This window comes from Aquarana catesbeiana, linkage group LG02 (genome assembly GCF_042186555.1).
Source record: "Aquarana catesbeiana isolate 2022-GZ linkage group LG02, ASM4218655v1, whole genome shotgun sequence".
Classification (NCBI taxonomy): Eukaryota; Metazoa; Chordata; class Amphibia; order Anura; family Ranidae; genus Aquarana; species Aquarana catesbeiana.
This window is the reverse complement of record NC_133325.1, coordinates 662,947,200-662,973,558: the sequence shown is the minus strand read 5'-3', so window position 1 is coordinate 662,973,558 and position 26,359 is coordinate 662,947,200. Positions and strand designations below refer to the sequence as shown.

At 42.1% G+C, this 26,359-nt stretch overlaps 1 protein-coding gene across 1 annotated transcript in view; it reads right to left on the bottom strand.

The window, feature by feature from the left end:
• Positions 1–18,680, bottom strand: part of RTN4RL1 (reticulon 4 receptor like 1) — a 290,461-nt gene extending 271,781 nt beyond the window's left edge. Inside the window, exon 1 of the mRNA XM_073616617.1 lies at positions 17,134–18,680. Coding sequence (XP_073472718.1) covers positions 17,134–17,146 — 13 coding nt within the window. The 5' untranslated portion in view covers positions 17,147–18,680. The remainder of the gene's footprint in view (positions 1–17,133) is intronic.
• Positions 18,681–26,359: the final 7,679 nt, after the last annotated feature.

Below are 26,359 nucleotides of genomic sequence, written 5' to 3'. Positions count from 1 at the left end.
TGTCTCGATTAATAGTTTTTAATTATACAAGTACATGGGGCAGCCATATTGGCTTAGTATATACATACTCAGATTCTGTGTCCTACAGTGCTACATAGTGGTTCTGTTTTTCTTGCACAGTGGGCCTATGAATCATTGAAAACAATGTAATCTCTGTGAGGCCAATATCTTATCTCAGTGGTGAAACTCCAGACAGATGTAGAAAAAACTCCATTTAGTCTAGCTATGCATTGGCTTTTCAGAAAAGCTCAACAAAAGTGTTTTTACTTAACACTAGCACAAATACCTGAATTTGATATCAGCTTCTTGTAATCACTGTCTAATCTGCGAGCTTGTTTGGATTGGGGAAGGGGGTAGCCAGGCTTTATTGTATAACTGGCCAGGATCACAAACATGGTTGAACCCAGTTACAAATGTAAGTCCGTTGCCAAATATGTATTTCAACTGTGTATTTAGACATTTGCCTGGCATTCCACTTCAAACAAGGTTGAAAGATGTTGAGTCAAAAGCAGAACTCTCTCTAGTAGTTTACCTGCAAATCTATAAAACGAATACAATACCAAAATATGGAAGAGTAAGCATGTAAAAATATGAAAGTAACATAAAAACTTCAACAAAACGGTAAACACTGAAAAAATGATTATAAAAATATGTCTACTAAAAGTGTATAATGGTGTCTCTGGCCAGTTCATTCCTCAAAGTAAGTTAATTATTTTTACATCATATTCCGCTCATACCCAAACCATATTATGATCTGGCCAATGTAGGCCAGGTTTTTTCAGTGCTTTTCAGTGCTTTTGCTACAGTGACCTTAGCTCAGGCTTATTAAGCCAGCCAGCAGTGGAAACCTACAACATGAAACATGGTGCTGTTTTGTACTGGCCCTTTTGTCACGCAATTACTCGCAAAAACAATAATGTGTTCTTAGGCTCAGCATAGCGGATATAGATATGGACAAAGTGAATATACAAATAGTATGTATAAGACATTCCTTTTTGCAGAGGATACCTGGGATTGTCGCTCCAAGTAAACACACTGAGGTGATGAGCTTTAGAGGAGTTTCAGATATTGCAGAGGCAACAGCAGTTACTCCTCTTCACACTGGAGATAGTAGTCCACAATCCCAAAATATGTGTCTAAAGGTGCCTGGAAGTTGGCAGCCCCTAAACCATAGCCCAGATGTTCCTGGGAACATCACCTGGAGTCTGGAAGGAGTGTAATACCATCTGGTCAATACCTTATAGGCCGTTTCCCTAACTGCCAGTGATTTAGTGGCCTTACATGTTTTTTTAGAATGGTATCCCAATCCTCCGGAGTGAACTTTTCATTACAGTCAGTCTCCCATTTACTTCTATATGGATGTTCATCTGGAAAATACGAAGCCAACGCTGTTTTGTAGAAAGCTGAAATGAGGCCTTTGCCTCTGGAAGAGTCATGGCAGATCCGTTCGAAGTATATGGGGGGGGTAAGATTATGATGGGAGATATAAAAGTGTCTTATTTGTATAAAATGATAGTGTTCCTGAAGTGGGATTTTTTGTTGTGCTCTCCTAGAAAGGACGAGCCAGGAGGTGCAGGTGAAATTAGTCCAAGCTTGCCTTTATACCGATACCAGAGGGTGAGTGATTGGGAAATGATGGATTTAAGGGGAGTAAGCTTGTGTGTGGAGTTGGAGGGTGACCATAATATGTACGGAAGGCAATAAGGTCTAATGGAGGTGGATTCAAATTTGACCCAGGGAATCCGGGATGTTCCACTGAGCTATCTGGGAAAAACGGGCAGCTAAGAAGTAAAATCCAAAGGTTAGGAAGACCCAAACTTCCGGTGGATTGAGATTTATTTAGAATGTGTTTGGAAAACCTGGGCCATCTGTTTTGCCAGATGAATCTATTAATATCCTGTTGTAGTTTGTCAATAAAGCATTTAGGGATAGTGATAGGGAGGGATCTGAATAGGTATAAGAGTTTCGGTAGCAGTGTCATTTCGACTGCCATGACTCACCCCAAGAATGATATATGATATGAACTCCAACTTTTAAGCAAACTCCGGAATCGGTACACACATGCTGGATAGTTAGCCGCAAAAATGGATGAGAATTGTGCTGTGATATAGATGCCAAGATACAGAATTTTGTCATTTGACCATTGGAATGGGGAGGATTCTCGGAGTGTCTCACACTGTGCAGAGGGTAAATTAATTTGAAGTGCTGTGAATTTAGGTATGTTTACCGTAAGCCCCGAGATAGAGGCACATTTATTTAATGTGGTGAATGAGTTGGGAAGGGAGATTTGGGGTTGGGTCAAAAACAGCATGACATCGTCTGCATACATGCAGAGTTTAAAGTGGGAAGATTCCAGGGGATAACCTGTCTGGGTGTTGTTTAATGGCGATTGCAAGGGGTTCTAGTGCTAGGGCGAATTATAAGGGAGACAGGGGGTATCCTTGACAGGATAACTCTGCCAAGTGTGAAGAAGTCCGAATTGCATCCTGGTAATTTAATTCTTGTTTTAGGATGGTAGTAGAGGGCCTTTACACCCCTTAGAAATTCGTCCCTAAAGCCCATCTGTTGTAGGACCGAAAACAAGTAAGGCCAGAGTACACTATCAAAGGCCTTATTGATGTCAAGGCTCAACAGAAGGGCCTGTTTTTTGTGTAGATTAGCTTCTTGAAGCACATTCAGGGCTAGGCGAATATTGTCTGTGATAAATCTATTTGGAATGAATCCTGATTGGTCGGAAGAGGTCAGAGTCTCAATAATGTTGGCTAGTCTGTCTGCCAGAGCGCGACTAAAAATTTTAAGGCCATTGTTAATGACTGATATCGGTCTGTAGTTTTGAGGGAGTGAGTGATCCTTAAGATGCTTGGGTAACAGGGACATGTTGGCCAAGGTCAGTTCATTTGAGAAACGGTCTCCATTAAGGATGTTATTGAACATGCTGGTTAAACGTGGGATCAAGACAGAAGCATAGTGTTTGTAATAAATGTCTGTGAACCCATCAGGACCTGGGGTCAACCAATCATTTCAAGGATTTGATTACATTAAGCAGTTCTTCCTTTGTAAAGGATGCATTAGAGGATTCTACTTGAGAGGTTGTTAAAGAGGGTAGAGGAAGGGAGGATAGCCAGTCCTGTGAAGCTTGGCAAGGGTTGGAGGGTGGGTGGGAAAGTAAGTTGGAGTAGAAATTTTCAAAAATAGTCAGGGCTTCTTTAGAGTGCAAGACCATATGACCAGAGGTATTACGGAGTTTATATAGATGAGGGGGGTGTATAGTCTGATTCAGTTTATGGGCGAACATGGAGGACGCAAAATTGCTATGTAGAAGGAATTTGGCTTTGGACCAGTGGAGGGACTTTTCAGTTTTTGTGGATAAGAGGGTATCTAACTCCAGCCTTTTCTGGGCTACCAATTGTGCATTGGACAATGTCTGATTCCCTATTTGTATCTTGTGTATTTTGTCCAATTCTATGGTCAATGCATAAATTTGTTGCCAGCGTTCTCTATTTTTCCTTGAGGCTATGCTATGGAGATGGCTCCTTAAAACAGCCTTGTGAGCCACCCATAGAGTGCTAGGGGATATGTCCCATGTGGCATTCAAAGTAAAGTACTCCTGGATGGCAGTAGAGATTTCTTGTCGTGTGATAGGGTCTGCAAGCAGGTATTCATTTAAACGCCATGTGTAAGGGGTGTCTGACAGGCCAGTGAGGGTAGTAGCTAAGGTCACTATATTATGGTCAGACCATGGACACATATGGATATCTGAGTTTGTGGAGTTGGCCAGAAAAATGGGCGTACAGAAAATGTGGTCCAACCTGGCAAAAGAGTTGTGGGGGTGAGAGTAAAAGGTGTAATCCCATGCTCCGGTATTATGTGATCGCCATGCATCTGCTAATTGGAAGGATTGTAGTGTTTTGGACATTGATTTGGGAAAAGCCATAGAGGAATGGGAGGTGGCACTTCTGTCTTCTCTGTTACAATTCTAAAGTGCCCTTTAGTAAATATTACCTTAATGCAACATTACCATGCAATATTGATAATATGTTTAAATTACGAATAATGCAGATCTAAAGGACAGCAGAGGTGTTGCCCCAAAAACAAATAAAAATGCATCAGTCACTTTTTTCAGTTCAGGTTAAAAACCATTGGACTCTTTGCCACATACAATAGCCTTTGATTTAATCAATGTAGATTTCTGAACTGTAATCCTAATAAAAATTATAATCTGGTAAGTAGTCATTTCCTTTCTAGCTCACAAGACAATAAAAATACAACATGCCATAATGATGAACAACAGCTTCAAAACATTATTACATTGATATTGACTTACAAGACAGCATCTAGAAAGGGAGCTACAGTATGACATTCAGTATATACTGACATCATATAAAGGTTCACAAAAATAATGCACTCAAGCATGTTTTCTCCAAAAGAAAGAACAGGGGTAAAATTGTTATTTTCACAAGTTATAGCAGAGTTTTTTTTATCTAGGGTTCTGTTAGAGGTCCCAAGGGGTTCAGCAAATTTCTATCCACCCAATGGTGGCTCCAGTTTCCACCCCAGAGACTACCGCTGTGGCAGATTCATGTAATCCAAATTATGTTTTTAGTTGTAGTAACTGAGTACCACTGGGTTAATTGATATTAGCCTGCTGACACTTTTTAGGTTCTGGCACCTGACATCAGCATTGTGAGCATACATGGGATGAGAAGACCAGCTCATTATTCACAAGTACCGATAGTTGGGAGAGCAGCTGGTAACTACTGTATGCTTGTTACAAAACCCCAACACCAACAAAAAATATCTTATAAAAAGGCTTTTAGCATTAGAAAAGCAAATTACTTCATATAAAACAATTTCACAAAGTGCTTAGAAAGCCTTTAAGTAGAACTATAGTCAAAGTAAAGGTTATAACCCCTGTCAGATTTTTTTTTCGCTATCTGTATCCCATTGCAGAAAAAAATTGTATAGCTGCTATGTAAGCAGCCTAACATAGTGTCGGGCATGGACTCAGCCACCTGAGCCATGACTGGCCAAAGGCACCCTGCCTTTGACCAATCATGTCTCTGAAAGCAGAGCGTGCTGTAATTGGCCAAAGCATGTGAGTCAGGTGCATGCTTTTGCCAATCAGCAGCTGTCAATGCACTGCGATCTTGCAGTGCATTGATGATCTCGCCGTTCATTATGGGGCATTCCACGGGCGCTCGAATTTCCTGCGAACGCCCTATAATTTTCTAAATTCAGCGAACGGGCAAACACCCAATGTTCGAGTCACACTTACGTTCGACTCGAACATCGGGCTTATCCCTAGTCTAGAGTGTCTAATCAGATCCCCAAAGCACAAAAGTCAATATTCTTCTAAACATTGTCCGTTGTCGGAATTTCCGATCATGTGTACACAAATCCGACGCACAAAGTGCCATGCATGCTCGGAATAAATAAAGAGATGAAAGCTATTGGCTACTGCCCCGTTTATAGTCCCGACGTACGTGTTTTACGTCACCGCGTTCAGAATGATCGGATTTTCCGACAACTTTGTGTGACCGTGTATATGCAAGACAAGTTTGAGCCAACATCCGTCGGAAAAAATCCTAGGATTTTGTTGTCGGAATGTCCGATCAATGTCCGACCGTGTGTATGGGGCATTAGTGTTCCCACTGAGCACCAATGCATTAACACACTATGAGCTTTAGATCAGAAAATCTTTTCAGGGGTTCTCTGAGACCTGAAAATGTATCCAAGGGTTCCTCAAGGGTAAAAAGGTTGAGAGAGGCTGAGCTAAGGTATTGTGGTTTTTGTCATTGCAGCTTTATGATTATGACATAAAGACAAAATTGGTTTAGAAATGAGTCAAAACAAGTCATTATATAATTGCAGCGGCTAACCACAACAAATTTGTAAGTTTTCCTGCAGAAACAGTCCCCCAGAATTATGGTCGAAGGTGATTACTTTAACAATCACATTGTGTTATGTTTAAAATATGTTTTTCATTCTTTTGATGTCGCTGTACTAATGATCACTCCTTGATATTGATCCGTCTTTCCCTTCCCTTCTTCCCTTCGATTCATTTTGTATTTGATGCCATCTTTGAAAATTTACTAAGTGGTAGGTACAATATATTGTTACAAAAATATGCTCCCCATAATCTCTATGCCAACTTGCACAGTCAACTTTCAAAAGAAACTTTGATTATATATAGTTACAAGGCTGCTTTGGAAAAGATGGAGGAAAGGAAAAGTACAAGTGTTGTCTGTTAAATTCCGTTTCACATTTCCAAGCCTGCACTGGAATATAATATAAGCCTAATTAATAAGGTAATACAAATAGCAATGATGAAGTCTAATGATTAGCAAACCAGTTCACAGTAAATCGTGTGGATATACAGCAAACGGATAACTTTACACTGTTTATGGCTCACTTCCTGCATGCAGAGTTCAAATTGACATTCTAGTCTGTGTCCCAGTGTGTACAGCTGTTGGCCATACTCAATGGATCAATAGATGAACATAAATTTTATTGACAATGAGCTACATAGCCTTATGAGTGTGCCATAACACCATGACACGGAGTCCCCCTTTTTAATGGGTAAAGAACTATTTTATTTGTCTTCTTAATGCTGGGGATCCACAGTGGATAAATGGCATTTGAAAGCAGACTACAGGTTTGGGCTTGCCGTTATCTGCCAGCCATACCTGTGGAGTGAGCCTGATTACAGCCAATCATGAGCAGTGTTAAGTAAAGTGCAGGGACCCACTTAAGTCAACCAGGTTGCCACAGCTTATTGCTTTTTGTTCTTCTAATAAGCTCAGTGGAGTCAGACTGGTTGCTAAGCATCCACTTGTACTACTTATATTTTTATCCATTTGTAGATATACTCTATATTGCACCTAATAATGTGTATTGCAGGAATCTAACAGTCACAGATGGGTTCCATGGCCATGCAAAGTCCTAAAGGATCAATTAAGATACTCTAATACAGGGGTCTCAAACAGGCGGCCCTCCAGCTGTTTTAAAACTACAAATCCCATGAGGCCTTGCAAGGCTGACAGTTACAAGCATGACCCCCACAGGCAGAGGCATAATGGGACTTGTAGTTTTGCAACAGCTGGAGGGCCGCCAGTTTGAGACCCCTGCTCTAATACATAACACAGGTAAATCAAAACACCACAACTAAACTTTGTTAGACAATGGCATCAAAACTCAATGTGTACTCTTGCATTGATTACACTGTATATAATAAAACATTTTTGTCTTTTGTATGTTTCTCTTTTACCATTTCTTTGTATGTGTGCTATCTTTCTCACCATCTTATATGTTAGTTTAAATTGTAAACATGATCTGTGTTCTTTGCTACCTGGCTAGAAATCACTTGGTGGGAGATTCCTCAACCCCTGACCTCATAGCATTACTACATGAAACTTGGAGCACATGTCCAGCTTCACTGCATTTAACATGAGTGCCCTGGAACTAGCAAGCAGCAAAATATCAACAGTGTGTCTCATTAGCGTATAGCTGTTTACAGAATTGTAAGGGTGGTTTTTCATGCATTCACAATTTGATGGGCTGCAGGGTAAGCTGTCTGCAGAGCATTTCAGATGCCTTTATAAACCTATTAGATCGACTCATCTAGTATTATTATTATTTTTTCTTTTTTAGTCAGATACATTTTTTTATTAAGGTTTTTGTATTTTTGCAGAGAAAGAAACAAAAACCTAGTGGATACAATTAAACAAAATCTATTACATGCTCCCTCCACCCAATCAGAACTGGTCCCAGCTAACAATATCATTGCTAGGTGTAAAAACATTCACATATCCATTCATATAGCATATAGTCCACCAATGTCTACAGTTGAAAAAAAGAGCATGTCCTACAAAAGTATACAAATGATATATCTTTTTACCACTAGAGTGCTGATTCAATAACAGCAATGTTCCCGAATTTTGGTAATAAACTGGTCGACAATTGAGTTAACATTTAACTTTCAACATTTAACTAGGATGTTATTCTTTTAATCCTGCCTGTGGTCTGTCATCTGTAATTTTTCGAGCATTGCTACCTGAGACATATATCCAGAACATGCAAAGTACTCTTTGTAACATCAAGCTAGGAGTCTGTGTAAAAGTAATGATGTAGGTAAAAAGCCTGGGGTTTCTAGCCATTTTCTCAACATTTTGTAAATTTATGGGCATCCTCTACGCTGGTATACAAGCCTCTCTCTCTCTCTCACTCTCTCTCTCTCTCTCTCTGGATAGTTGATATTACGTTTACATGAATAGGAGCAATAAGCTGCAAGAAGGAGGCCAGTGCCAGCATGTTGTAGGAACAACAGTACTCAGAACAGGTTTTCTGACTTGGCTAACTCACATATTGCTGTGTTAGCCACCAATTTGGACAAACCGTACCACCAACTTATTAGATGGTAGTTTTAAACAATTATATTACTGGACAGTAAGCTGACCAGGTTGGAAAATATTACTTCCCTATACACCCTCTTCTGTACTTATAATATCCTAAAACATTTCTTAATTTTACTTGTATATATAGTTCTGGTAGAATTCTCCAGAACTTTGCAAAAAACATGGAGGTGCTCAGTCTATAACCCTAAAGGAGGTAATGTCCCTACTCACAGTCTTTCACTGACAACTACTAGAGCCAAACTGAATAGAAGCTGACAGCCTACTAGTATTTTTCTGGGAGGAAACCAGGGCACCTAGAAAAGACACACATACATATCCAAGATTGGCAAAATCTCCTAACACAACACAGCTTGCAATTTATATGCACTGACCCCTTAAGATTCTTATCTTCCCAATACAATTGTGTAATAAGTAGACTTCTGCTCTGACAATAAAGGAACCCCTAACCTCTCCTCACCCAGAATCCTCTCCACCCTCATCAGCCCTCCCTTCCGCCCACACCATTTACTGGGAACCATTAAACCCAGAGGAGAGACAGTGTGGCGAGAGAGTGCAGCCCAGCCCTGATCTAACTCTCACTAAATAATTCAGAGCTTGCATTAACTTATAAATGAGTGTGTTTGACTGATTTTGTGGTTGATGTACAGATAAATTCTAATGAAAGACAGCTACAAGATTTTAAATAATTAATTACACTGCCACTTAACAAAGCTCGACTGGCACTCGATGCTTAACAAGATACAACTTTAGACTCACAATTTGCCCAGAGGCTTGAAGTTGGTTTTTGCCAATCAGCACTCTTAAGCCCCCATCTACATTTCTAGCCACCTCCCCGTTATACATGAAGAGGTTATTATTTTATTAACATATGTTAGCAAGAGGTGAACATGCTGATAGTTTTGCTGTACATCTCAGTTTGCAGTGCGTCTTGGGAAAGCTGCTACAGAAAAGGTGATAAGACCTGCATGTGCCGAAGACAAGTGATCCAGGCAGGGAATTAGCTATCGGGATAAAGTAACACTACTGTGCTAGGGCCTGCCTTTAATTTCTAGAAAATATATGCATATGACTCAGGAAACATAGAGAGACGGGGTGCTTTGCCTGCAGTCACTAATGTCATGCAAATTAACATTTAATGTTCCACTGCTGTCAATCTGCATAGATTTGCAAACTGAAATCTATAGTAAAGTGCTAACCTGTTTATCTTGCCTTGATCCTAGCAACAAGAAACACCACATTTAATTACTAAATGCACATGGGACGTGAAGAAAATATACATGCAAGTAACAGACATTATACACTTAGGAAAATGTATACAACATACTTTGCCAATTACTGATTTTCTGAACATGGAAATGGCTAAAAGAAGACTGGGTACTTTACTGAATGATAGAATAATTGCTATAATTTACATGGCAGTAACTGATCTTTTAGAAAGACACAATTTCAAAGGATGGAGAGCTGGCAATCTAAATATTATTCTAAGGAATACACAGACATGAATTATTTTGTACAATACATTAATCAAAATACTAGACTGTTTTAGTACATGATAAATATCAAATACAAAATAATATGTAAAAAGGTCCCAAAAATCTCAGATAGCTCTCTCCATGCAGCCATGCAGTTGTCAGGTCCCCTATGCTTCTGGGTCCAATAGCAGCTGTATGTTCTACTATGTCTCCAGTTACATTCTTACAAAGAACAATAACAATCACAAATCTACTTTCATTAGTATAGTCATACAATGAAACATTGACATCTGAATGGCCATTGACCATTACTGCTTATTAGTTGTTTTTGCATTAAAGACCAATTGAGGCCTACCTATTTATTACTGTAACACAATCAAGCTACATACATGGTATAAAATAGGTTATTGTTTATGTGCATTTTTACATACTATGTGCTGCTGCAATGGTTAATGCTGAATTCCAGATACAAAAACTTTCATTCAAATATATTCTTCAATAGCCACAATGGATGTGTTCATCATTTGGCTTTGGAAACCCAGTTTTTACTTTTAGCGGTGAAATCCTTATTATGCAGAGAGCAAAGCTTTGGGAGGGGCCAAACAGGCCAACCCAGTACAGGCTGTCTGCAAAAATCTACAGGGGGGGTGAAGCCAAAACCAGTCAATCAGCATAAGGAGAGAGAGCAGCAATGACTGGTCTTTATCACAGGAAGTTCCTGCACACATGAAAAGTTTCACACTGGATTAATGCACAGATCTGGAAGAAATACACAAGGCACACCAAGATTTATGCTATGCATGCTACAGAGTTGTACCACCGCTCTTACACACAGGCAGCAGCCTGGATCTTCAGTATTGCCACAATCACCTGCACACTACTCTAATCAACAGCACTGCTCAGGGAGGTAGAATGCTGATTGGAGAAGTGCGTGTGTGTGTATGTGTGTGGGGAGGGGGGTGTAATTGGAATGCTGGAGAGCAGGGCTGCTGCTTGTATGTGATAGCAGTGGTACAACTCTCCAGCATGATCCTTGAACAGGGTTTCCCTTTCTTCAGCACTGGTCATACATGGTGTAAATTTCTTTCCTGCAACCACAGGTTAGCGATAATCCCAAGAGAATCCAGCAGGCTGGTTGTACCCAAGTTGATGGTTCTGTCAACTTGGTACATTCAGCCTGCCTATTAACAATTTAAAATGTGTATGGCTGGCCTCAGTTTTTAAAAATACACAAAAACATGAACCAATTTATTACTGTATATGTAGCCTGATTGTGTTACAGTAATAAACAGAAAGGTGTCAATTGAAATTTTAATTAGTAAATTATACTGTTTGTTCCTTCACAGCAAATTTGTATTTACATTTATTTAACATATCAGTGCCATCACTGAATATACTGTGCAACATGCAAAAATAATAATGACAATATTTTAAAAAATGAAAAAGGGTACCATATTGTGCTTATTCGCATGGTGTATGTGTGCATGGTGCCATGTTTTGTGTCTTTCTGTGTATTGCCAGTGTGTGAGTTTATATGAAGTTATGAAGTAAGGTAATAAATATGTAGATTTTTGCTTGTTCAATACATCATGATGATCACTGGTTTATATGCCAGTATGATCAATATAAAAATATGTTATCATTTCATGTTCCTTAGTTAAATCTGATGAAAGGTCTATATGCTACTTGCATTTTTGCTAATATTATGGCTATGCATGAGACTGTGTGTATGCATATAACATTCAATTGCCCCTTATTTGGATGGATTGTCTCCCTTGTGAACCTAATCCCCTTTTCATTGGTTATTTATATACACTAATGTAAAGAAAAAGTAGGTGTGAAATAAGCACGGTAGGTTTGAAGAACCATTTCCATGCTTTAAATCTTAATGATGTGCATGATTGGCAATGTGACCGTGATGTGTAATTTTCCTAAATATTCTCTATGTAATGGGGTCCCTCTTTCCATGTAATAAGATTAACATTTTATTTTGTGTGTGTTAATGTGTGTGTTTATGCTTGTGTGTTTGTATATAATGGATCTGTTCTAGCCCCCTTGTTTCACCATTCAGTCATTGAACTGGATCAAGAATGCAGGTCAGACGTACCATCCTTCACTGACTGCATGCTTGTCCTGTATCAAATACTTACTTAAGTAGTAGAGCAAAGATTAGGAAGTCAGCCCCCAAACATGCACCTTTAAAAATTAGTCTATAGTGGAAGCATTCATATTCCTACTTTTAAAAACTTTACTTACAGTGGCACAGTATAGAATTGGTATACCAACAAGAGTACTGTAGATACATATTTAGAATAACAGTATAATATGATACCTGGAATAATAGTGCAATATATATAGTATAATATTGACATATAACATAGAATAGTAAATTGTTAATATGGGCAAGGTATTAGCAGAGTAGTAATACACATAGCATAGTTATATATACAGTAGATTTCCTACAGCAGTGTTGTTGACTGTGAAATCAGGCTTGTAGCATTACAAGCATTAGTTAATGTGTTGCATAAAAAAATTTGCAGCAAATATTAAGCTATTTGGTAAGACTAAAGGGCTTTAAAGAATCAATGCTCCCATTAATGGAAGCCTCCAAGGGTTCACTTTTCTGTCTGCATGGTGCCCTTGAACACTCTTCAAGGGCAAGCGGTGAGAAAGCATCACTCTGAGGCTGGAGATTTCTGTTGATTAGTACAGTAGGTTTGAAGTCTTCTTGTAAAGAATTAAGTCAATATGGCATAGGCTGAGAGTGCTGCACCTTCAGTAAGCTTAGGAATCTTAAAACAAGAATAATTTTCTAAAAGGATGTGTATGATGATATTTTACAAAATAATTGTTTTAAAGTACACACATATTTCCAATGCTGTATGTAGAAAGAACAAAAACAACTTGGAATGTATGCTGAAGTAACTCCCTTGGCAAAGGACCAATTATTTTTTCCCAGCAACCTGTCACCTTGACACCAAAGCACCTAGGCAGATGGGAATGACCTGTATAAACCTGCTGGGCATAGAAGACACAGCTATATAGTGTAAATTAGAATTCCTAGGGGGCGAAAATCCATATGCAGACACTGAAAAGTTGTTACCTGGATGAGTATTAAAATAATCCCTTACAGTGTAAAATGTCTTTCCTCATACAGATCATACAACATTTATATGACAACTTTTTAAAGTCCTTTTCAAGACATAAACTTCTGAAATCTTCAGAAGACCAAACTGTTGCATGGCACAAAGGAATCCAGTGCAGTCATGCATTGCAACAAATCCATAAATCCAGTGAGTTATATACATGGACCAACTCTTACTGTCCCTAATCTAGTGGCCTGACTGCCATGCTATTCTCTGCCTCTACTCAAGTGTACTTATCATGTGTAAATAAGCCAGCAGCACATGTTAGATACTGTTGGGAACTCACCTAATAAACACTCACCGTTTAATGTATATATCAATCAACAACATGATCGTCTTAGGGTCTAATTGCCTATGTGCCTAGTTTACAGTCTTCTTGTACAGTTTACAAAAATTATGGTAAATTGTACAAGGAGGAAATATTCATGAGACATCCATATACAAAAGGACTGCAAATATATAATAAAAATGTATAAAAAAAATTATTTAATGGATGAGAAAGCATTGGTAGGTGATTTTTCTACTTTAAATATTAATGGATTCTTGGATTTGAATGATCAGAACCTTTAGGTGTGTGATCCTGCAAACTTTTAAACTTTCCTCAATTTTTTAGTTAGTATAACACTAAAAATATTTATCATATTACATGCATTTAGATCAGGCTGATTTAATTAAATGGTGCTCAGAACAATGATGATGTGTACAGCACAGTAACTCATGGCAACCTATCAGCTTTTAATTTGCTGTAGCAAGATTAGTGCACTATGAACTCTTTATCTGCTCCAGGTCGCTGCATTTCTACATTCTCTTTAATATGACCATACTAAACCCATAACAATCTGAAAATTTGGCCTGTAAGCAAACATATTATAATGTGTGTGAGTACCAACAGATAAACTCGCCATAAGAGTCTCAGGCATGTTTTAGTAGAAGTCACACATAAACATGAAAATGAAAGCTTGTTAACACCACCTCAGCCTAGCTGTCTACATAGATTGTCACTGTTAAGTGTTGCTAGCCCTTATACACGTATGGGATTAATAGTGTGCTTTTCGCACAAACCAGGACTGACTGAGTTGTCCTCAGGAGATAGTTTGGAGAAATCGCTTCAGACACTTGCTTCATCCCCACTTTCCAGCCCTTTCCTTCAGAGAAGCAGCAAGTCTCTCGCACCTTTAATAACCTGCTGATGTGATCCATGCTAATGTGTAATGTCCCTGCTCCCTTAGGGAATTACATCACCATCTGTTTTCTTCTATTTGACTTTTCTTTGCAAGGATAATGCATTTGTTCACAGGCTCTTCCTAATGCCCATTTGTGACCAAACGCCATCCCAACTCCAGCACCATGAACCTCCCCCCATCTGCTGGTACCAGTCCTGGAGTTATGGATGGGTACCCGGCAGACTTTTCAGACCATAGTGATGAGATAGCTGTGCATCCAAGCACTATAAACCTAAATCATAACTGAATTATTGATAAGTTTACTAATATACCACTGAATTCCATCTGCCAACTGCATTCCTTGTTATACCTATGAGTCCTAAGATTGAGTCGATTGTAAGCTTCAATAGCAGCGTGCTTTTGCCTTCTGTTTCCAATTATGTTCTGTACTATGAGCACTGTTTTACAGTACTTTACATGACACAATGGTGCAATAGAAATGAAAAAAAAAATAAAAATAAAAATATTACATTAGCTGTGAACCCAACACATTTTGGGGGATATTCAATAGGACAAAACAAATGAGGATGTGCAACAATAAAGCTGACCAAACACTAGACAATTTTGTGGCAATTTGGTCCATTTCATTCAGCTTTCAGCCACAACCATCTTATCATTCCCAGATACTAAAAATAAAAATAGGATACACACTGAACAGAACCACATCAATGCCATTCAAAAAGACATTTTCCAAAGATTATTGCTTGGTTTCTTGAAAACAAGAAACCTTTCTGGTTGAAAGCAACAAATCTCCTAATTGTATGGCCAGTGTAAGATATCATCTAACAGTCCTGACTCCAATATATGTGATTTGTTGTTTTTTGTTTTATTGCACTTTGAACACTTTCATTGCTCTATGCATTGCTAGACCGAGTGTGTTTCTTTGTGTTCCTGTAAAATGAGCCAATACATTTAACACAGGCTTTCTGCTCCACTGAGTGCAAGGTGCTGGCAAAACGTTCGCTCTTCAGTTGCAACACTTGGGCCAGTAATAAGAGATGACATCTTAAGTTTGTCTCTCTCACAGTGACAAATGCTTACAACAAGTAACTTAACACACACACACAAGAGCACAGCTAACCTGGAACCAAATTAATGTTCAGTCAGATGCCCCAGATCATTACAGGTAACATTAGAGTGATACACACAGCCATGCGAATGCATAGTAGGTGACAGGTGAAAGGGGGCGCGGATCAGCTGAGCACACACTAGGCAACCAGGAACATATATAGCAGCAGATGACATTGACAGGCTCAGGGAATGTGGCACCTAGTGCAAGAATGAAAACAGAAGGGCAGACAGGTGAAGTGGGCAGGCACACAGCCTCACCATCTGGGCACAGCCATGAATACAACATGGGCAGGTGACATTCTCTAAGCAATTTACTTCCATTATATTGCCTTTGTCACCTAATGCACTCCATTTTATTAAAGGATAGTCTTGACAATACTATGAGCATTTAAGATACAAGCACAGCCAAGTAGCCATTGTCTAATTACAGTTAAGATTTATGTACATCAGTAAAGAATCCATCAGTACCAAAGACAGCTCCAAGGGCAGCACTATGAACAGTGCCATGGGCAGCACCGTGGACAGCATCAAGGACAGCACCATGGAGAGTATCATTGACAGCACCATGGTGAGTACTATGGGCAGCATCATGAGGAGTTCTATGGACGGCACTATAATCAGCACCATGGACAGCACCAGGGTCAGTACTATGGGCAGCACCATGGGGAGTTCTATGGACAGCACTATAGTCAGCGCTATGGACAGCACTATAGTCAACGCTATGGACAGCACTATAGTCAGCGCTATGGACAGCACTATGGAGAGTTCTATGGGCAGCACCATGGGGAGTACTATGGGGAGCATCATGGGGAGTTCTATGGACAGCACTATAATCAGCACCATGGGCAGCACCATTGGGAGTACTATGAGCAGCATCATGGGGAGTTCTGTGGACAGCACTATAATCAGCACCATGGGCAGCACCATGGTCAGTACTATGGGCAGCATCATGGGGAGTTCTATGGACAGCACTATAATCAGCACCATGGTCAGTACTATGGGCAGCATTATGGGTAGTTATATGGACAGCACTATGAGGAGTACTATGGACAGCACCATGGGGAGTACTATGGGCAGCATCATGGGGAGTTATATGGACAGCACTATAATCAGCACCATGGTCAGTACTATGGGCAGCATTATGGGTAGTTATATGGACAGCACTATAATCAGCATCATGGACAGCACCACGAGGAGTACTATGGATAGCCCCATGGGGAGTTCTATAGACGGCTCTATAATCAGCACCAGGGTCAGTACTATGGGCAGCACCATGGGGAGTTCTATGGGCAGCACTATGGACAGCACCATGGAGAGTTCTATGGGCAGCACCATGGACAGAACTATGGAGAGTCCCATGGGCAGCATTATAGTCAGCACCGTGGACAGCACCCGCTAATAAGAATAATACCGGGCAGCTTAGAGATGACAAGGCTGAGGATTTCAGGACGATGCCGCTCTGGATTCAGGACCAAGAAGAGGTTAACCATTCCTGCCTAGACTCTTGCCTTCGAGCTTTCGGCTCGCTAAGAACTTCAGGCATCTATAATACAATAATAGGCTGCTGGAAATAAGCAGCGATCGTTAATAAGAGTTGTAAGGACCATGGGAGAGCTCTGCATTTTTTGGGATGTGTGAGCAATGCAATGATATGTCGGATATCAGTAAACTAACATCAGAAGATGTGGATGTGTCTGCTCAGAATCCATACACATTAAATGATGGATGTCTTATTGTCGGGATGTAAGAAGTAGCTGTCAGTGTGTGATGACCTGTCACATGAGCGGGTTCCCCGTTTGCACCCTACCTGTGCGCTGCATGATGCCACCTGTACGCGTCTCAGGGACTGTCCGGCTCCTGCGGGCGTTCCTGTTTAATCCGAGAGGCACGAATCGGAGCCCTTCTTCCCCTGTCCGCACTTTAATGTCCAGCAGAAAGAGGCAATCCGAGGAGAATTAGGGGGCACAAGTCCTGGAAAAGGCAGGAGGTCTGAAAAAGTGGAGTATGTCCTATAAATCTGGAGAGGGGCTGGGTGTCCCCCCCAGCTATGGAAGCAGCAACTCTCTTCGCAGTCTTCTGTCTCTGGGTATTTAGGGGGGGAAGACGCCCCCTTTTTTGGCTGAGAACGGCTCACACCTCTCCACCCCCTTAGTGTTGGGGGAGAGGAGTCTAAGGAGAGTCATTGAGCCCCTTGTCACTAGAAGCTGAGCCAGGGGCTGAAAGACTGCCAAAGACAGTCAGCGCTGATGAGAGCCCCCTTCCAGCCAATTGCTCCCTTTCTGCGATCCGGCTTGTCTGTGTATGTATGTGTTTGCTCCAGCCTTCCTCAGTGTTCTCCTCCCTCCCTCCCTCTCTCCTCCCCTCTGCTCCTCTTTCCTCCCTCTTTACCTTTTCACTCTGTCTTTTTACCTATCTCCCCTGTCTCCTTAGCACTCTTTCACTCAAAGCTCTATCTCTTCTCCTTTTCTGTCCTCTCCTGTATTTTTCTCATCTCCTTCCTTTTTTCCTCTCTCCTCCCCTCTGCTCCCTCTTTTCTTCCTCTTTATCTTTTCACTCTGTCTTCCTACCTATCTCACCTGTCTCTCCAGCACTCTTTCACTCTAAGCCCTTTCTTTCTGTTGTTCTCCCTCTCTCCTCTCCGCTCCCTCTTGTATTCTTCTCTTCTCTCTCCCGTATTCCTCTGTCTCCTTACCTATGTCCGCTGTTTCCCCAATACTCTTAAACTCTAAGCTCTTTCTGTCTGTTCTTCCCTCTCTCTTTCTCTCCTCTCCTCTCCCTCCTGTATTCCTCTCTTCTCCCTCTTGTATTCCTCTCCTCTTCTCCCTCCCTCTTCACTTTTTCTCTGTCTCCTTACCTACCTCCACTGTTTCTCCAATACTCTTAAACTCTAAGCTCTTTCTGTCTGTTCTTCCCTCTCTCTTTCTCTCCTCTTCTCGTCCTCCTGTATTTCTCTCCTCTCCTCTCTCTCTCTCTCATAAAACGCCTCCCATATAAAATTTATGAAAGCGCTTTTTGCTTGCAGAGTTCAAAAATACCATCTTATTCCCAGAGCAGGCTGCTCTCAGCTGCCATGTGATGTTGCTGCTGCCTCTTAAGGTGTTTTTCCTCTCTCTCTTCCCCTGCTGCTTTGTTACTGAGAGTTTCAGTCAAGCGAATCTGTGGCTGCTCCTATTGGAGAACAAGAGATGCCAAACTGAATGCAGGTAGCTGCCCTTTCCATGCCATGGCACCCATGTGTCTGCCTTGCTGGATGCCCCCAGGCTGTCTGCTCACATCAGCAGCAACTTCTCCAGCCCCTGATCTGAGAGATCAAACCCAGCAAGCTGCCTTCCCTATGCGCTCTAATAGGATAGAAATAAGAAAAGGCCAGTGCCCCCTCCTTTCCTTGCCTCCCTCCTGGTGTGTCCACAGTTATCTGTTCTCTACCCTCAGCCTTGAATAGGAGAAGAAAGTGGGGACAAGTTAACCCCGTTAACCAAGCCAGCGCCAGACAGGCTCCTGAGGCCCAGCTCTGTGTTACATAAATCTAGTTCTCTTAGAGATTTTTTGCCTGAGTTCAGCGATGTGGCGGCTTATTAAAAGAAGGATTTATTTTCTCTGGCTTTGAAGAGTGTATCAACTACTAGAAAAAACAGAATTATTGATAGAAGCGTACAGTAGAGGAAGGACAGACAGACAGAGGGCGCTTCCAGTTTTTTTCCCAAAATGATGGATTTGGAACTCAGGCCATTGACCCCAGATCAATTATGTAGGCTACATGCTTGTGATATTGCATAAAGGTTTAAGAACAAATACATTCCTAATAACTTAATGCTTAAAGAGTTCAATAGTGAGCCTCAGAGAAAAATCATTTCATTTTCAGATAACACTGGCATCCTGCGTATGCATATTTAAAGCAGATTTGTCACATGGCAGCAAGCTGAGACACTGTAGTCATCAATGCATCATTAAAGCCCAATTCCAGGAATTAGACAAAATCTAACCTTGCAATGACACCTTGACCCCCCTCCACCCTGCAGGGCTTAACTACTCATTCAGTCTAGGGTTGCAGAAATAAGGAGTAATACTTACCCTATTTCCTCCTCTTGTTGCTCCCACTATTCATGTGACTGGTCTCACCATGCCTCTTCTCTAAAGCTGGCCATATACTGTACTATACAATCTGTGCAATCTCTTTCATGTTTACCAAACCTATGTAAAATGAGGTCAAACCAAAACAATTCATTGCATCTAAATCAGATCAGGCAGGCCCTTAAAATGTGTAATTGATGTTAGATCTAAAGGAGATTGTACAATCAGATTGTATGGTGTATGGTGGCCTTTAGGCCGGCTGTACACTGTACAATTGCCTTCAAATTTATAAAAAATGTTTTAATGTGAGGAAATATGAGGACAACCAAGACAATCTATTAAATGTGCAGCAAATTAGGCAGGTTCTTGTATTACATAGTTGATGGTGGATCTAAAGGAGATTGTACCACTAGAATGAATAGTGTATGGCCAGTATAAAACATCATTGTCATTGTATGTGATGACCCAGAGGGACCATACACAGGGAGAACAGGAGAGCAGGAGTTAGGTAAGTAATGCAGCCTATTATCTCACCCTAGACCCAACTGGCATTTAACCTTTGTAGTACAGGGAGGGAACACTACAGGGAAGATTTTGTGTAATGTCTAGAGTTGGGCTTTAAAACAAGTCAGCAGTGACAACTTCAAAAATCTATCCATGTAGTGCCACCCTCCTGTACTACATGAGTTCAGTTATCATTAGGTCTACTGGAGCTACCCACACTGCAGTCGGCTTCAGGCCTCTACTCCTCTTGCTCTGGCATCCTGGGCTCTGGGCAGTTCCTTTGGTATCATCACATACTAAGCAGGAGGAAGAAATGCTACCACAGTTGGGAGTGCCTTAGGCTGACCATACACTATGCAATCTGATTGTACAATCACCTTTAGATCTATTAACCATCAACTATGTACTGCAAGGACCTGGCTGATGACTTATTGCATACATTTTTAAGATTTGTTCTCACATTATATATAATTGGTACAGCTAAAGGAAAATGTACAGAAATAGCATAGGGCAGCAGTTGGCAAGTCGTCAGTCGCAATCTACCTGTCAACCAAGGGCAGCCGATGGGTAGATTGTGAACACAGAGGACTTTTCCAGTGTACCCCCCCCCACCCCCCAGCCTCTGGCAGAGCGGAGGGTGGGAGGCAGCACAGTATTGGATGGAGGGTGGGAGCAGGAGCTGCCTCAGTTAACCTTTGAGTTAACCAGCAAGTGATTGGTTGCTAGGAATCGAGGTGTTCCTAGCAACCAATCACCAGCTTGTTAATAGGAAACGTTAACTCAGGCAGCTTCTGCTTATGCCCTCCATCCAGTTCTGTGCTGCCTCCTGCTTTCTGCTCTGTAGTACACCTGTGTAAGGTAGGAGAGTGCTATCTAAACACTGGTGTGTGTTTTTGTGTGTGTGTGTGTGTGTGGGGGGGTTATATGAAAGGGACAAAGAACACTGCTTTGGGGGGGACACTAAATGTGGGGGGGATGTGAAGGGGGTCAGAGGACGTTGCTTTGGGGGGGCACAGAGCACTGCTGGGGGGGGCAGCGGAACTACAGTGGGGGGTGATGTGAAGGGGGGAAGCGGACACTTCTGTGGGGAGGGGTGATGTAAAGGTGGGCAGAGGACACTGCTTTTGGGCAGGGCACAGGACACTTCTATAGGGGGGTACGGAGGGGCAGGGGACACTACAGAGAGGGGAGAGGGGTGATGTGAAGAGGGGCAGAGGACATTACTGTTGGGGGGGCACAGGACACTGCTATGAGAGGCAGAGGACAATATTGTGGATGGTGGGTGATGTGAAGGGGCAGAGCACACTGCTGTGGGGGAACAGAGACACAACCGTGAGAGGGGTGATGTGAAGGAGGCAGAGGACACTGCTATGAGGGGCAGAGGACACTACAGTAATTGGGGGGATGATGTGAAGGGGGGCAGGGGTAACTGCTATGGGCAAGCAGATATCACTGCTATGAGGGGGCAAAGGACACTGCTATGGGGGGGGGGGGGGCACTGCTATGGGGGGAGGGATGTGAAGCAGGTCAGAGGACACTGCTTTGGGGGGGCACAGGACAATGCTATGAGGGGGCAGAGGGGCAGAGGACACTAGAGTGGGGATGATGTGAAGGGGGGAAGAGGACACTACCATGGGGGAGAGGTGATGTAAAGAGGCAGAGGATACTGCGTTTGTGGGGGCTCAGGACACTGCTATAAGGAGGTGCAGGGCTGCTGTGAGGGGGCAGAGTACACTGCTATGGGGGGGCAAAGGACACTACAGTGGGAGGGGTGATGTAAAGGGGGGCAGAGGACACTGCTATGGAGGGGCAGAGGGTCATATGGCACTACTGTGGGGAAGCAAAGGACACTACCGTGTGGGGGGGTGGTGCAGAGGGGCAGAGGAACAGAGGACACTACTGTGGGTAGAAGGCAAAGAACACTACTGTGGGTGGGGGGGGCAAAGGATACTACTGCCTGTGGGGGGAGGAAGAGGGGTAGAGGACATTACTGTGGGAGGGAAGATGTGATGGGGGGAAGAGGACACTACTGGGGGTTGGACGCACATGACACCACTGTGGTGTGATGTGGTAATATGAAGTGATGTGAAAGGGAGCTACAGTATCCCACAAAAGTGAGTACACCCCTCACATTTTTGTAAAAATTTTATTATATCTTTTCCTGTGACAACACTGAAGAAATGACACTTTGCTACAATGTAAAGTAGTGAGTGTACAGCTTATAGTATAACACAGTATAACAGTGTAAATTTGCTGCCCCCTCAAAATAACTCAACACACAGCCATTAATGTCTAAACCGTTGGCAACAAAATTGAGAACACCCCTAATTGACACAGCCTCTGTGTACACACTCCCCCCTTTCTGTACACACTCCCTTCTCTTTGTACACATTCTCCTCTTTCTGTAGGCACGCTGTCACAAATGACACAGATTCCATCTTCACACAGTCTTCCTTCCGGGTTTGTGGGCCCTGGCTGCTTGAATGGCCGAGCTGCAATGATGTCACTCCTGTGCATGTTCATCGGAATCACGATCATGATACAACACTCTCAATGGACAGCACAATCATTCATTCAGAGAGCAGTGCGCATGTGCTGGTGACGTCACCGGCTTCTACATATGTGAATATCTCCTAAACGGTGCATGTTTAGGAGATAATAACTATACCTACAAGTAAGCCTTATTTTTGGCTTACCTGTAGGTACAAGCTAAAAAATGGAGTTTGCTACCACTTTAAGGTTAAAAATGAGTTCCTTACACTGCTGCTCCACTCCATTGTCGAACACTGACTATGCGAATAGGCTCCTTATACCTGCCCACTGATTTAGGTATACTTTATGTTAAGAACAGTGATGGTATCCTCAAAGTTGACACTGCCAGGTGCCATGGGGGGGTGTTAGGGGGTCCAGGAGCCCAATCAAAACTACAGCAACTCTGTAGTTATGTCCCTGACTGCAAATGTTCAGTTTCAACATATACAAGCTTGGCTGAATTGGACAATAACACATCAATTACTCTCTTATGTAATCAGTATTCAATGGATCTTTTGTACCGGAGGTTTGCCGTTTCCCCACTCAAACCAAATACCCAGACCACTGTTTGAAATCAGACATTATTTTCCATTTATCATCCTGTCTAACAATTTATACAGCTGTATTAGGAAGATTATCATAGCTAATACAGCCTACATTAAATATTCAGAGTACTGATATCACACTTCCAAAATATATAGATGATGTATGCTATGCAATTTCATCTCTAAGCGATCCCTGGTGGAGTACATAATTGTAAAATCCTAATATGCTTTCTACCTGATATATGCAGTTTTCTATTAACAAATTAAACATATGTTTAATAAGGAAAAATGTATCCCTATTGGAAAGTAAAAGGCATTATAGACATCATATCTCAGGGTAATAGGATCAATGTAAAATATAACACACAACTGTATTGCTTGTAAAGTGAAACTCCAGCCAAACTGCCTAATACAGAGCTGAAAAACATATATGCAGATTGCTTAGCCTGAAAAAAAAAATGTATAAACAAATGGATATTGTTCTGTAGTCACATATTGTACAGTGTACTCCAGAATATGAATAGAATAGAGAGGGTAAACCAGTGTCCAATGCATGTGGTTCTGTAGACTCTGTGTCACTGCCACATTGCTTGGACCTGGTGACACCTCAGACTAAAGCTTCTCTTTCTTGTAGGGCAACCTAAATACCTCCCCCAGTGGCATACCATAAATAGAGTGTTGAATGTGGTCCACCCCAGGTGCACGCAATAAGGTTGTGCATTGTCTGCATGGAGGCCACTCAGCTGATCTCTTACTTAACATTGTTTGCATAGTTTTGACACCAACATTACTCAGCAGAGCTAGTGGAAAAAGACCAGTGGTGCATCTCCACTTTTCACTAAGGTGAGCAGTGTCTGCATTTCTTCTAGTTTCTCAGCTCAGTAACCATAAACACCATTGATGTTTTTAGATGTCTGTAAGAGGGCACATCTCCACTGACCACCTATGTAAGGGGTACTTCAAAACTGACCACTATTGTAAAAAGGGGAACTGCACTGACCATCAAAGGGGGCTAAGCTCCACTGTGAGGGGCATTCTTCCCAGTGACTACCAATGTAGGGGGACTAAACTTATTGCCAAACTAACAGCACACCAGTGAAAAGGAGCACTTCTTCTGTTTGGAGATGGTTAGGGAAAGTTAACAAATCCTTGTAGGGAGAAATACAGTGCTATACCGCGGAGTGTAGTGGGGTGGGCTACATACTGTACCTTTGTGCACCCCCCCCCATCCACTATAGATCTTCTCCAGACCCAATTTTTCTTTCTACTATTGTTTTCCTGTATTAGAAACATCCTGCCATAGCTGTGAAAACAGAGGAGTCTGCAGAACTATTTGACCATTCCAAAGCAGATTTGCAGGAGGAAGACTGAGGGGACACATGTAGTGAACCCACACTAGACAGGCCCTGCCACAACATCCCTGGTTAGAAACCCATTGTTAAATAAAGGAATGTCTCTTTTTAAATTTGTTTTGACACTTTACTGCATTTCTTCTCACATAAATATCCAGCCCAGAATAACATCATCACAGAATCACTGACAGAGTTTTGAGTGCAGAATGCCAGCAATATACACTACAAGCGACATCTTGACAGTGTATTCACATCAGTGCAGTACACTAGTCATCAGGTTAGCCATCTTCCCATGCTTTCATAATAAGCTCCTTGCAACAATCAGCTCACCCCAAAGCTCCACAAGGCCTCTATGCACCAAGCCACAGGTCCTGCCACTGAGGGTCAGGGTTGGCAAGGTGACTCCATTTGCTTCTGAGAAAAAGTCCATTTGTTCAGTTTGTTGATGCTGCCCAGCTGGGCACCTCCACACTGTCCTTATTAGCGGAATTACATGGTTTTGCACATGGGGGTACTGCTTCCAAACCCCACTCTGACTTAGGCCCCACCCACAGCCAGGGCCAGCTCTACCACTAGGCAGCCGCCTAGGGCGCAACCACAGCCTCTGTCCCAGTGAAGCCCCAGGCGAAGGTGAACTTGGCTCTCCTCTTCTGGTCACTGTGAGCCCTGTTCACTGCTGGAAAACATCCGCTGCAGGTGCCGCCAATCCCCCCCGATGTGTCCTGCTGATCTCCCTGCTGTCACATCTCCTCCTCACTCAGTGTAGTGGTCAGGTAGGTCAGTGTAGAGGTCAGGATAGGTCAGTGTATGTGTCAGGTAGGTCAGTGTAGTAGTCAGGTAGGTCAGTGTATGTGTTAGGTAGGTCAGTGTAGGGGTCAGGTGGGTCATTGTAGGGGTCAGATAGGTTAGTGCATGTGTCAGGTAGGTCAGTGTAGTGGTCAGGTAGGTCAGTGTAGGGGTCAGGATAGGACAGTGTGGTGGTTAGGTAGGTCAGTGGAGGGGTCAGGATAGGACAGTGTAGTGGTTAAGTAGGTCAGTGTAGGGGTCAGGTAGGTCAGCCTATGTGTCAAGTAGGTCAGTGTAGGTAGCTCAGTGTAGTGTTTAGGTAGGTCAATGTAATGGTCAGGGTAGTGGTTAGGTAGGTCGTGTAATGGTCAGGTAGGTTAGTGTAGGGAGAAGGCAGGTCAGTGTAATGGCCAGGTAGGTCAGTGTAATATTCAGGTAGGTTAGTTTAGGTAGGTCAGTGTAGGGGGCAGGTAGGTCACATGTGTTACATGGGCAGGGCACAGGTGATGGAGTTAGTGGCGGAGCCAAGGGGGTGGTGAAATTAGGTTTCCCCAAGGGTGTCAAAAATCCTTGCACCAGCCTTGCCCACTGCTAATATATGGGCACTAGCTCCACCCACAACATAACTTCAGGAGGGTTTTCTCTAAAAAGGAAGCTAACACTTGCTTAAGATCTTTCCCTTACCATGCCATAATGACAACAGAGCCATCTACTGGCAAGCCAGCTAACTCACCTGCCTACATTCACCCCCACCCCATAATTAAATATGGCAGGTCCCTGTGCCAGTGGGTACCCAACCCAGGAAGCTGGCTTGCAATAACCTCACAGATGAACAGCAGTAAAATGCAAACATACATAAAACAGGAAATATAATTCTAGGTAAACAAATCCAAGTGCCTGAATTAGCTCTTAAACCATTGCAAACAATACAAATATTCCTAACCATTTTAGGGAGCAGATACGCAGAACTATTCCCTATAGAATTTTATATAATATGCATCAATAAGTTTAGCCAAACTTTACTAATGTTATATCCCGTACATGTTAGAAGGAAGCACAATAAAAAAAAAACATAGGCAATTTTAATCAAACATAATATGAATACATGGCAGCAGTTTTTATACTATAGGAATAATAACACAATAAAAAATTGCAGAAACTACACACAGCAGTAGTCTGTAAAACTAGAAGTGGAAATAGTGGTCCGGGTACTCTCACCACTTCCTAGTCCCTGAATTCTGTG